The sequence below is a fragment of the Antrostomus carolinensis genome, unplaced genomic scaffold, assembly GCF_000700745.2.
Source record: "Antrostomus carolinensis isolate BGI_N321 unplaced genomic scaffold, ASM70074v2 scaffold15871, whole genome shotgun sequence".
NCBI lineage: Eukaryota > Metazoa > Chordata > Aves > Caprimulgiformes > Caprimulgidae > Antrostomus > Antrostomus carolinensis.
The window spans coordinates 114957-129160 of NW_010292274.1; the positions used below are offsets into that span (position 1 = coordinate 114957).

General features: G+C 41.3%; 1 protein-coding gene across 1 annotated transcript in view; it reads right to left on the reverse strand.

The window, feature by feature from the left end:
• Positions 1 to 11690, reverse strand: part of TAFA1 (TAFA chemokine like family member 1) — a gene marked incomplete at its 5' end in the record, with an annotated part of 46293 nt that extends 34603 nt beyond the window's left edge. Inside the window, one exon of the mRNA XM_010176908.2 lies at positions 11550 to 11690. Coding sequence (XP_010175210.2) covers positions 11550 to 11690 — 141 coding nt within the window. The remainder of the gene's footprint in view (positions 1 to 11549) is intronic.
• Positions 11691 to 14204: the final 2514 nt, after the last annotated feature.

The window sequence follows — 14204 nt, forward strand, 5'->3', positions numbered from 1 at the left end:
TTAATTGCTGCCCTACAACTCTTTTCTCTCAATAGAGGTGACCCATTCTCTTGAGCAGCGAAAGCCTTTCTCCCCACCTGGACCCCCAAGTTAACTCACCTAATTTTTTTGAAGCTGAGTGGCCAGAACTGCACATCCATCCCAGGAAAGGACCTGTCACTGTGCTACAGAGAAGCATTGCACTTCTCCAGCTCTGCCCCAAATTCCTCATCTGATTCCCTGCCTGACATTTGCATGAACCAAATTCATCACAATGCCCAGACAAAAAAGAGAAATTAATAGCACCAGTGCAATAATGAGACCAAGTCTTTGCTACTGAGCTGAATCGCAGAGGAAACACAACCTGTAAAAAACTATAGCAATTTTCTCCTTTACTGCTTCATTCCTGTGCTCTGTGGGTCAAAGCAGTGGTCACCCTCCTTTTCCTCATCCTCCTCAGAGCAAGAAGTATCTGTGCCCCTGGATAACAATCTTACCAATACGATACAGGTGTTCATTACACTAATGGGCTTTGGTTTTTTTTATTTAACAGACTACAGGTGCTCTTGTTTTAAAATGTGTTCATGCAGTTAGCAATTTTCAAGAGGAGGAAGGGAAATATCCAAAGGAAATAGAGTTCATTTAATATTTGCATAACTACTTTACATACAACTGCATTTGATGGTATTTTGTGGAGGGGTCTGAAGAAAAAGAAGAGGGCATTTCATAATAATAAAACCAATAGAGAGATATATTTTCTACTCTCATTTAAGTTAATGGGAGATTTGCCATTGTGCTCAGTTAGGACAGTGTCATTTGCTTCTCAATTTCATTCCTGAGTGATGGTTTGTGCTGATGTTTCACCTTGCTGTTTGTGAGTTCTGGGCACATTAGGAAGATTAAAAAAAAAATATTTTAAAAAATGTACTGACCATGCACATGCATCTTGAAAAGTCTGCTGGATGCTCACTGCCTAGGAATTGTAATTGAAAGGAAATGATTACACAAGACTACATATTAAAAACAATCCATCTGCCTGCAGAATAGATTTTATGTACTAATAACACAGGGCAGAATGCTTAAATTGTAGAGCACAGCTCCTTTCCACACCACTGTCTTTTGTATGATAGTTTCAAAAGGGAAAGGCAGCACTTTAAAAATATTATTGAATTTTGCCATACTACATCAGCACTTGTGCTTGCTTAACCTTGAGCAGTTATTGTAGTAAACTGAATAGTCTATGGAAACACTTAACTCCCCAAAAGAAATAATGCTTTCTTTGAGATACTGGATTAGTAAACTGCTTTCTGACACCTACGTATAGAGACCTGTTCCAAAATCTGCAGGCTAAGTATGTGCTGAATAGCACACTTCCCTGGCACAAAGTCTAAGATTTGAAATAAATCCTTTGCTTGCAATGTACTTATTTGATTCCTAAATGTAAGGCAATTCTTCAGTATTAATGCATGAAAATTACCCAGAACAGACTATGGGCTGAAAAAGTGCTTGAATTTGGGTCCTACAGCTACCTGGCTGTATTCTGAGAGGAGGAACTGGAAATGTGTCTGTGATCAATTTTATGGATAATCAATTCTCTGAAATAAATTAAACACTTGTTGACTTGCCTGCCTTTAGTTGAGGCTGCCAGATTAATTCATGTTGCTCAACACAATGGACAATGTCAGTACTAAATTAGTGACTCTTATTTGAACTCACTGCAGCCGTAAAAGGACTAAAGATGTGTATTCTTACAAAGATTTGGTTGTCATCTCTTTAAAATTTCAGTGTGTAATAACTTCAGGTTCTCATCTCTTAATTTAAAGGGAGCACACTCTGTAACAGCATTTTCCATTTTTACTTAATCATCCACTGCTTTTGTGTTCAAATCCTAATCCTACAAACCACATTCAAGCCTTGTGAACTAGCTCCGTGTTTATAGATAGAAGGCAGCTTTGAAAGAAAAGAAGACTTAGCGCTCTGCAATACTCTGATCACGTATTTTCTATATTGTACTAAAGACACCTGTAGATAAGCAGCATTTCACAGCCCTGGTGCTCTGAAAATACAGTATCTGATGCAGAAAAGATGTATGACGTGAGTTTATGTAGAATTAGCTGTCTAGTAATATGGTCTTCCCTGGCAGAGATAGATTATCATCTGAATTACTGCAAAGATTTGGTGTAAGGGGATACAGCACAGATGCTAATCTGACCTTAATGTTCCTTCAAGCTCCTCTTGGCTCCCGATTAGCTCAATGCTGGTCCCATGTATACCTTAAAGACTGTGAGTCAGGATTAATAGCCAGTTGCCATTCTGTTCATTCTCCTAGACTCAACAAACCATGTCCTCATTTGGTACAACTAGCAGGTCTGTCTGGATTTCAAGACCCAGTTTACACCAGCTGAAAACCTCTCTCTGGGTGTCAAACCGCTTTTTGAATGCATTCTGAATATTAAGCTTGGACTTCACATGTGTGCTCTGTCACACAAGACACAGATAAACCCAGTGTTTGTTTAAAGGCATGGGGTAAAGGTTTAAACCTTTTTACTCCTGAGACACCACACATCCTGTATCAGCTGACAACATCCTGCAACCTGCTGTAGGGAACCTGCTTTGGCAGGGGGGTTGGACTGGATGATCTCCTGAGGTCCATTCCAACCCCAACCATTCTGTGATACTGTTTTTAAAAATCCCTCCACAGTGAAGCTCTTTCTCTTGCTGCCCTGCTGCTGCCATCCAGGGCAGCTACAGACAAGATTCCATACCTTGTGGTGGCTGTGATGGATACAAATGCATCGAGGGTCTTACACGAGTCCCTCTTAAATATCCAGATCCTACTCTTCTGAGCTACTTCTGTGTTACTCCCCCAAGCAAAGTTTGTTTTGCTCTGACACACTGCTGCTCACCCCAGCCTTGTGATCTCTTCTTGGATGGGCTTTTTCCATCTAGTTCCTGACATTTGGAAATCTCTCCCTCAGCATTGCTGGATGCCTGCTTCTTGTGAGAGAAGCCTCCCTTAGCAACACTGAAGCTTTTTTTTCCCCTACATCTGCCATCTGTAGATTTGCAGATAGGTCACAGGGGGCTGCTGCCCATTTTCGGGTCTAATCCAGGCTGATCCACATAGATCTGTATATGCAAAAGCTGCAAAACCCCCTTCTCTTGTTTGTTCTCCATGCTTGGCCCAGTAGCATGGCTCATCCTTATGCTACCTGAACTCAAGGGGCTTGCCTGCACAGTCCTACCCATAGCTTCACCCCTGTGAGGGAATTTTCTCTAATTTGGGCTCTCTTTTCCCACTCACCTTGTGTTTCTTTTTCCCTGCAGTGCCTGGCACAGTCTGCCCTACGTTCCTGCATTCCCTGCCTCCAAAACCCCTTACCAGGCTCTGTGCAGTGCTGTGATTAACACTTAATGTTACCTATAAGAGGAGAAAACTCCTACTGTTTTTCCATTTAGCCTCTAGCGGGCTTATTGCAAGTATTTTATAGAAAGGTGACTTTCCTCTGTGTGGAGGTGAAGTAATTATATGTTCCTGTGTGTCTTCACACTGCTATGTTGCTGTGCCGTTCTCTAATTTCACCTTAAGGCTGCTGCTTGTGCCCCTTGCTTGGCTGCGAGGGCTCTGCTCCCTCTGTGCTGGCACTGAAACCTGTCAGCTGGAGCTGGGAAAAATGACCACCCCTCACACAGATGGAGATAGGACCATGACTTATGGCTTTTTTGCCTCTTAAAATGTAGAAAAAAAAATTATAATGTTTTTCCTGCAGAAATTGGGATTTAAGTGAGCTCTCTGCACTCCATCAGAGGTGGATTAGTCAGCTGTTCTATGGGCTTGATATTAAAAATGTTGCTTGCTTTGCTACGCAGGAAACCGCAATGTCAATAGGAAAAGAAAGAAATATAAGACATAGGTAGGGAGATAAATTATAGCTGAGATGGAGATGTACTCACATAAACCCACAGTCAGACGATCTCATTAGCTGCACCATCTTCACACCAGAAAGACATCATCATCTGTCTCCTTCTCCCTAATGCCTGGCAGATGTTTGCATGCGGCACAAACAATGCAGCCCTCACCCAGAGACGGGGAAGCACCTCTCTCAGATGCCCTCACTGCAGGCTTTGGCCCAGGATGGCCACAAATTGGACCCTTGAATATCCTTCCCCTGTGTAACTTAATCTCCAGAATCATACGTACGAGTCTGGACAGCACTGGGTGCTTTGGTGTGCTACCCAGGGCAGGGTGACTCTGCAGTATGTGCACAGATATTCATATATATATATATATGCATATACACACATATATATGTTTGTACATATACTTGTTCAGTGAGGAGTGTGGCCTCTCTGCTCTCCCCAGGTTGCTCACTGATGCTCTGGGTTCAGGAGCTGTGCTCTGACACAAAACCTCACCCACCATCAGCGGGGTCAGGCACATACCTCCCCTCTGCTGCGTCCAGCCTCTGCCCTGCAGATTAGAAGGCAAACTGGTAATGAGAGCTGCTGTGCCTTAGTAAATGAACTAATTACTCTGTGTTGTCACTGACAGTTTTGCTTTTGCTCCTCCTGAAGTCAGCACCTCTCTGGATCTGGCTGCAATTTCAGAGTGGCTGCAAGGACATCTCAAGAAGACGTGTTTCTGGACAAAAGCAAAGTCAAAATATTCCAGCTAGGCTTCTCTCTTTCTCTCTCTCCTTTTTTAATAGTGCACGTGATATGCTGTGATTTATTTTATTTTTTTTTTTAGCTTACTAAATGGACAGATACATTTCTTTTTCCTCTTTACAAATGAAGTCATCTGAATTCACCAAATCAAAAAAAATGTGAGTCTCCTGCTCAATTCCAGTGGTGCTGCGGAAGGACAGGGCTATAGATTTTCCCAGGAGTGTGGAATAATTCACCAAGCCTGCTCGTTATTCATATAGACAGTGCATTAATAATATGGGACCCTGAGATCTCTTCTTATCTAGGCCGAAGCACAGCTAGAGGGATGAGAAGCTGACTCCTTAGATTTCAAAAAGCATTTTTTCCCCCTTTCTTCAAGAAATAAGAATTGATTGAAAGTATTTTCACAGAGTGAAAGAAAAAAAAAAAAAAAGGCTTTCTGGTGATACCACCTAAAGTACACATTAGATAAATAGAAAACTATTGGCTTTGTGACTGTGGACCGTTTTCACTTGATGTAAGTGCTGATAGATACAGGATTACATCTAACAAAGCATTTACTAAGGACCTGACCTGAAGTCAATAGGAGTGTTTCATTTGACTCTACAGGGCTCAAATCCTGCACTCACTTCAGGGAGAGACAGAAATTTTCTATATTTTCCATGCCCATCTCTCAGCCGATGTGAACACGGGTGCTGTGGGAGGATGCATGGGCTGAGCACCAGCTCAGGGACCCACGAGGAGATATGCTACACCTCTGCACTGCAGGAACACAGCGCTCTTGAATTGTGAATGCTCACTCTACAGTAGGTATCTTACTCATAATTTAAAAAATAAAATAAATTAGCTCATGTCAACAGCGTGGCTGCACTTACTGTCTGCCCAAGGAGTGACATACCAGGTATCACCTTTTCATTTGCAGGTCCTGGGTGAGAGAAATGAGAACAAACACCAGCAAAGGGACCGTGTGCAGTTTTGGGCATCACAGTATAAAAAGGATTTTAAAGCTACTAGAGAGTGTCCAGAGGAGGGCACAAAACTTGTGAAGGGTTTAGAGGGGAAGATGTATGAGGAGAGGCTGAAGTCGCTTGGTTTATTCAGCCCTAAAAAGATGAGATTTCATCACAGTCTAGAACTTCCTCACCAGGGGAAGAGGAGGGGAAGGCGCTGATCTCTTCTCACTGGTGACCAACAATAGGACGAGGGGAAATGTTGGAAAGATGTGCCAGGGCAAGTTTAGGTTGGGCATTAGGAAAAGATTCTTCATTCAGAGGGTGGTGGAGCACTGGAACTGGCTCCCCAGGGAGGTGCTCATGGCACCAAGCCTGACAAGATTCCAGAAGCACTTGGCCAAGGCCCTCAGGGACATGGGCTGAATGTTGGGATTGTCCTGTGCAGGGACAGGAGGTGGACTTGATAATCCTTATGGGTCCCTTCCAACTCACAACATTCTATGATTCTATGTGCTGATGAATGTTGTCCTCTCTCTGTTCCCACTATTGCACATGGAAAAATGAGGATGTGTAGTACCAACCATCCAGTAGCATGACTGGAGAGTTGGGAGGTGCTGGCCCAGAGAGGCATTAAAAGTCACAGTGTTCCCAAAGACTTGTGTGTGGTTTGTTAATACTGTCCTGACCAAGTCTGATGTAAATTCACAGGGCCACATGCTGGTTAGTGATGGATAATCCTCAAACTAATGGAAATCTGAAGTATGTAGGCTCATGTTAATATTTCACATATTACTGAATGATTTGAAAATTGATGTGATCCAAAGCCAATCTGGGAGAAAGGGAAATACTGGATTAATTCCATTTTATTGTTCTGTATCAGTGAGTGATTTCCCTTTCCCCTGATGCATGACTGGTATAAAATAGGACAACAGCAGACTACGGAGGGTTAAAAGACTAGTCCTGCCACCTGAGAGCTTATGCTTCAAATCCTGTGTTGCAGACAACATAGAATCGGATCATCTCAGATCTCTGCAGAGACCTTTCTTACAGGAATAATTTAGAGGGAGAGATACTGCACAGCATTTTAGTAGGACCTTCCTTTTTCCTCATTGTTTTTGACCAGTATAAAACCACCTCATTTCCTAAAAGCACTGGCAACATGTACAACCTGCATGAATGTCCCTTTGTGGCTGATTTCAAAAGCTAGTGCAGGTGCTTTTCTGTTAATCCAAACTCTGTGGTCCAACAAATTTCACAGATAATTGTGCAAGGAATATTGAGGTTGCCTCTTGAAAGAGTTTAAAAAAGACTGCAAGAAGATTGAAGAAAAGGGAACAAAAATTCAAGCATTAAGAAAATGTATGTCTGAGAGCATCATTGACTGTAACACAGTAAACTTCAGTATAGATGAACAAATTATATATTATTCAAAGTCCTTGAAGAACACACAGACATAACCACCTACTGACTGTACAGAATGGATCAATGCCACTGGAAATTATAAGGTACAAAGCACATTATTCACAGTATAAAAGTGACAGTATTAAAATTACAAATATCTTATATTCCTATTACATTTTTATAGCAACCATATGAAGTATTAGAACTGAGAGAATATTATCAGAGCTTTTCCGTTAATATTTACTCAGTAACCTCATGGGCTCACTTGGCCTCTGTTCCCACCTCCTTCACACTGGCTCTTTGTGACCAGTCCTGTTTAATGATATCCTGGAAAGAATGTGGGTAGCTGCTGCAAAGTGCAGTGGAAAGCAAAAGTGTGTACCCTTACAGGGAATGAAAAACTTCCAAATAGGAGAATTTTCACATACCTACATCTAGAGTATAGAAAAGGTGCCTGCAGTAACAGTAAAATGAGAGAGAGCGTCCATCAAAGTGTGAAGCTAGAGGGGTCTGCACACTAGTCTGAGCTGCAAACTCAAGCCATTTGCTGGCCCTGGCCATCTCTGAAGTGTGTGGGCAGGACAGTAGATCAGAAGTTTCTCTGGTACCTTCAGACATCCAGTGGACACACTGTGTCCAACAGCATCACTGCGAAGTAGGTTAGTAACATTCTCAGCTGCACAGGTCCCCTGTGCTCTGGAGGCAGAGGACTGGGGACCCCCTGGACATGCTTTCCCCAGAAAAAGGGACCTTCTCAAGCTGCTGTAACACAAATTAAGTGAATTTATTTGGGACTTGCTCTTGAGAGGTATTTGGGCAAATAGACGAAATAATAACAGCCATGACAGAGAGCTGAACAGACGCCCATGGTGTGTGCTATTGTCAAGTGGCATACAAGATAAATTGTAGGGAGGGAAGGGAGCATTCAAAACCATCCTTAAAAAAAAAATAAAAATAAAGGACTTGAAGCAGTGAAGGGAATCATGAAAGTAAGTATGCAACAGAAGAGGCAAAGAAACAGGAACAGGCATCACTGTTTCATGACAAGATTTGGCTTTTGTTTTGCTCTCACTGTCGCTACTACATAATTCATCGGTGACTGAGGCAGGTTTTAGGACAGTGTCTACTGAATGAGTGGCAAGAAATAATTTATAACTTCTGAGGCTGCCACAGCCTGGCCTCACTATACTTTTTTAAGATGAGGCCCCAAAGAAAAAGTTCACTGGACTTGGCAGGAAGCGATGCTTGGGAATACACAGCACCTTCCTGTCCTTCATAGTACAAACAACATGTACTCAGCCTGAATTTCAGCTCTGTCAAGAGATGGACTGCATACATGGGTTCTATGTATTATGATGGTGTGCTACTCATGATCTCACAGCAAGAGGACAAAAGGACCATTCATCACCCCTGATACTTATTAAAAAGGTTAAGTTGACTCCTACGTATAATTGCATTCTCTCCTAAACAGAAAACAAAGCTAGCTCTCCACACAGTCCCACCCACGCAGCTCAGTCAGGTCCTGGAGCAATGGCTGGTAAGAGGAAGACAATGTGATTTCTCCTCTGTAACATGAACTCAAACTGTCAAAGCATCAGCCTTGATGAGGTGTTTTCAGATTAAATTGGACCAATAAACACCAAAAGCCTGATTCTGATCCCATTAAGTCACAGTTTGGCCAATGGTATAAACAGGCCAAGACTGAGGTTCAGCTTGTTTTATAAACACTGCTAAATAGCCATCAGGTGGAGATGGTTTGAGGCAATGACCAACCACAGATGGGAGTCAAACTGCTAACATGGGATGTCCCAGTCCTTGTCACTTCTCAAAGATGACCAGTCTGTTCAGGTATCAGGATGCTACTGTACCTCAACACCCATGGATTTTTAATTAATGGACCCAAGCAACCTTTCTTACCGACAGATTATGGTTTGAAGTTGTATACAGTGTAAAACTCAGAGTGAGATTAAATGGTCTCAATCCTTTCAGTATGGTAGGTAAAGAAGGTAAAAAGTTGTAGATGACCTTTTGAAATGTCCCCATGTACAAAAGAAAGAGCAAATCCCAAATCTTTGTGTGAGTTGAAGTACTAATGTCAATGGGACTCCCATGGGAAGTTCTAGGAGTTAGCCTTAGCAAGAACAGAACCACTAAATAGGTCAAAGTTTTGACTTAAAACAGGTCACTATGTCAAAAGTGACAGAGCAAAGTCTGGGATAAAACAAAGGCCAAAGAAAATGCCCCTTCTATTAATTTTTATGAGCAGCATATTGGGCTTTTGAACCGTTCACCAGCCATCTACAAAAGAAGCTATGGGCTGACTACAACAACCAAACTTGAAAGGGGAAGACGTTCCTTTGTAGTTCACGTTTGCTGGCTTTGAAGTCACTGAGAGTCTTACCAGTGACTTCAATGGGACTAGCTTTGCACTTTTATATTAGCCATTGTTTTATCCTTATTCCTTTCAAAATTCCAGACAATAACAGTTCTTTTTATTGAAATCCTGACAGAGCAATTAGGCTCCAGTCCACACCTGCACCCAGCTTTTTTTCTTAACACAGTGTTCTTTGAGCTACTTTTCTCTGAACAGAATTATGAGATCTGAATTAATGGTGTCTCACTGCTCTATCCAGTGCCTCTGTTTTTCATGACCTGCTGAAGAACATGAAATTCTTCAAGGCTTGTACAGCTGATCTTTGGTTAAGACCAGCTGTAGGTTTCACCTACAGTTTTATGGCTGTGCTTAACAGAAAAGGAAAAGCTTCTTTTTATCAGGGTAATTAGGCAATAACAGAATGTCAGAATGTGGATTAAAGCATAATCATTCACAGGTGCATTCATAGTGTGTTTTTAGTCATGAGTTCAGAAGCTGAATCACATTCCCAGTGTTACAAGCTATGAACCACTGCCTCATAATTTAATAATTTGAAAATGTTTTTGAAATAATAAAACATTTTCTTTCTATCTTTACTTTATAAGCTGGATACATATACACCACAAATACTGCCTGAGAAAAACATGAGGTTCTCACCCCTCCCAGGTACTCCCAATCTCTCGTTTTTTGGTATTGAATGTGCAAGCTTCAGAGCTTTGTCTATACAATCTTCCTGTTCACAACACCCACCAATACTCCAGACTAACTTTGGGTTACAACTGGCTCAGCCCCTGCTCCTTACTAGTGCCTCTGCAGCATGTGATTGAGCAAAGGTACCCAGAAGAAACCAACGTTCTCACCGTTTGCTTGTACAGCTCCTCTCTGTCACTCACTTGAGGAGCTGTGTGCCAAACGATAGATCCAAAGAGAAAATGTGGGGTGCTTCCAAAACCTCCAGCTACACCACCAGTCCTGGAAGTCTGGACATGGGAAGCATGAGGAGATCCCAGGACAAAGCCCACCTCAACTCTAACTGAAACAACTCCTTGCTCTTTGAAGCATAGAATCATAGAATCTCCTAGTTGGAAAAGACCTCTGAGATCATTGAGTCCAACCGTACCTGTCCACTACTAAACCATCTCCCTGAGCACCCCATCTCTCCATCTTTTAAGCACCTCCAGGGATGGTGACTCAACCACCTCCCTATGCAGCCAATTCCAGTGCCTGAGAACCCTTTCAGTGAAGTACTTTTTGACATCCAATCTGTACCTCCCCTGGAGCACCTTTAGGCTGTGTGGTGGTATAAACAATGGCACCAGATATTTACCAGAAAGAACAGCAAGGAATTTTTACGAGATATTCTATTTCACAAAGCTGCTGCACAGAGGGATTCTGCAGCACAGAGCGGTTTGTTTGGGAAGGGTAACTAATGGGATTAGTACCACTTACTCCCCGTCTTCTTATGCGATTTATATTTTGTTAAGCACTTCCAAGCCACGGCTCTCTTCCCAATTGTTGCACGGTTTCACCCTGCAGCGGTGGCAGGGGAGCCTCAGAGAGGAATACATCCTGTGGAGCTAGACCTGATATGAAATCCAGACACAAATAGCATGGTGTTTTTCCTTCAGCAAAAAAATCCCCATGACTAGAAAGAACACCAGTGATTTCAAAAGACAAAGATTTTTTTTTTCCCAGCTTTCTGTAGTGTTTATTACAGGGTGAGACCACAGGATTCATTTATTTATCTTTTTTTGTGTGACTGACTTTTCAAATGGCTAATTAAATCAAAACGAACGGCTGTTATCCTTCAAAATACTTATGAAACAAAACTAATGTGGCAGCAGGAGGGCCCTGTGAAGTGACACAAGGGATAATTTTGTCCATTTATTTATTAAAGGCTTGATCCTGCCACAGAATCTGTTATACTTCTCTAAGTACCTGTATTGAATGCTATACTCTTGGTTTTGTGAGTAAATCTTAATGTGACACGTATGCACAGAACCATACGCTAAAGCAGCAGGCAAGGTGGTGTAAATGCATGATTATACTTATAGACTTTTCTGTTTCATTAAATAGAGAACACAAGAAAGTTCCTATGCATAATCTATAGACTTAAAACTATTTACTGGATGGTATACAAACAGAGACATGTATATGCAGGAGGAGCTACTTGCCATCAACACAGGAAGGTCTGTTTCTTGTAGTCCCGGCCACTTTCCCAGGTAGACAGGAGCATTTTACTGTTTGTGATCTTTCCTCAATTCGATTCTTATTACAGCATCTGTGTGCTGCTATAACTTCACACGTTCCTCCTTCTGGCAAAAAAAAAAAAAAAAGAAAAGAAAAAAAAAAGGGAAAAAACAAAAAAAGAAAAAAAAAGAAAAAGAGAATATTGACACTCTGATTAGAAAGAGCAGCAGTGGATAATCAAAGCACCCAGGTGTGCTCCTGTCTGTGTGTCTGCACAGCTTCTATACAGGTGGGATTACAACGTTATTTCTCCCATTGTGCGTGCTCCTGAACAAGCCAGGTGCTGGTATACTTCAGTTTTAATAGGAAATGTAAATGAATATCCCTCTATGGTAGATATAGCTTGCCTTATATTAGCTTCTCTAACATCAGCAGAATTTTTATCCTAAAAATGACTGTGGCAAGCTCTGGGGGTGAAAGTAACACACTACAGTAAATGTGCAACAACTGTTGGCTAATTTTATGCTTGTAATATTGGAGGCCTCTTTCCCCAAATATTCTCTCGTACAAGGACAGGGGCTAAGGGAATTCATCTAGAAATAAGCTTTTTTATCCAAACATTTGATTCTATGCCAGTAGTCAGCCCTTAAGGAATGACAATCAGCCTCTCCACATTACAAGATGGTCCAACAGCCCTTCCCTTTGCTCCCCCTCTCACTAAATTGACAGTTTTAAGGCAGAAAACATTCCCATTGTGTGCAAGATCACCAGGTTTAATTTGTCTTCTGCCTAATTGTTCTTTATGAACATTTGCAATAATTTGATCAGGTGGAGAACACAAAGGAGTGACAGACGGATAGACAGTGGCTTAGGGTTTATGAATACTTGGTGTCTGTGGCATATGCTACGCACAGAAATGAAGTGTGAAGTGTATTATTCCCGTTCACCTTAGCAGTGCGGTGCAAGGAGACGAGACACCACAGTGGGCGAACGCACTGCCCAAGTAATTTCTCAGTTTGGATTGTATTTAGCTCATAATCACCCAGTATTTAATAGAGTCAGTCTGTTCCCCACAGATATTTGGCTACTTTATGAAACTGTGGCATAAATTTGGCAGGATTTGTTTAAACTTAGTACAAAACATCATGCACAGCCTACTCAAGAGCAGGATGTGTATGAAGGTTTTCTAGAAAAAACATTATTTCTTGATGCTACCGTGAAATGCTAACTGCACACTGCTTTCACTATAGCATAAAAAGCATTATTCCTGTCTTTGGTTTTGACTCTTTTCAAAACAACTTTGAGAGCTTTTGAACTCTATAGCAACCCTGCAGCCAGGTAGGAGAATAAGCAGTGTGGAGATGCTGATCCATATCTGGCTGTGAACAAGGGATTTTGAAGAGGTTTGGGAGACTGGTGGCATCTTTCTGCTCAGGAGCGAGTCCTGATGATTCTACAAATGTGACATTTCAGTAGTGAAGCACTGGGGTAGGTGGGAAGGGAAAAATTATCTCTTGACTATATGTTGTTAAGATCATATGGTGGTGTGCCATAAGGTATACCCACAGTATTAAGTGGTACAACAACTACCAATGAACAGGGATTCCATAAACTGTTGAAATGTTTTATAATATTAAATTTTCAAACCACTGGCCTTCCAGGGTAAGTCAGTAGATGAAAGCCTGTGGAAGATCGTTAGGGTAAACGAGCTTAGGTTGCGTGGTCATGGGGTTAAGCACTGATGAGTTTGCAAGCATGAGACACGACTAACTCTGCAGTAAATATTTAACTCATCTGGAGAGAAATGCTGCTTCATGTATTAGTTATTAGGTGCGTTTGGCCTGCTGACACAAGCTTTTTGAAAGGCAATAGATGCCCCAGAAGAGAGATTCCCAACAATTCAGAAAGCCATGATCTGACAAACAGTCTTTTAAGTGTCTCTTACGAGTAAGAGGAATTGTGACAATCAACTCAGTCCCAAATGCTTGTATTTTTCTATGAAGTAATTCTTCAGATAAGCTCCCTGTTCCCCCATCCAAATCACATTAAAAGCAATGAAAAGATTCTCATCGGTTTAATTCATCTTGTAGTCATGCCCTAAGAGAAGAAAGATTTGTGATTTTATTGATTGCAAGCCCAACAATAAAGATAATGTATGCAGTAATAAGCATTTCTAATTTTAGACTACATAGACTGTGTGGTAAATATTTGTGAATAAGCTAAATGCTTAATTTTCTCTATTAATGTGCTGTATGAGTCCTAATAACCACATGAGCTAGTCTTCCTTATTTGGTTTTCTATTAAAAATAATGCGTTGTGGTGGATGAGCTTTATAACACCTTTAATTGTTCTGTGGAAGCTCAAGTTGCTGCAGCAATAAAGAATTTAACTCAAAGTGTATAGCTGTTTAGGAGTGCCAAAATATAACGAAACTATAAAAGCAATGAAAAATAACTTTTTTTACCACTAGACAGTTAAGTACATTAATCGGAACTTTTATCGGCATGGACTATAACTGTAATGCAAATAATAATAATAACAATAATATAAAGGCCTTTTCCAGTGCTGACAAAGGAGAAAAAATCCATCTCACATGGAGAAAGTTCTGCATGCTACAGGTTTTCCCAGAAAATTTGTTA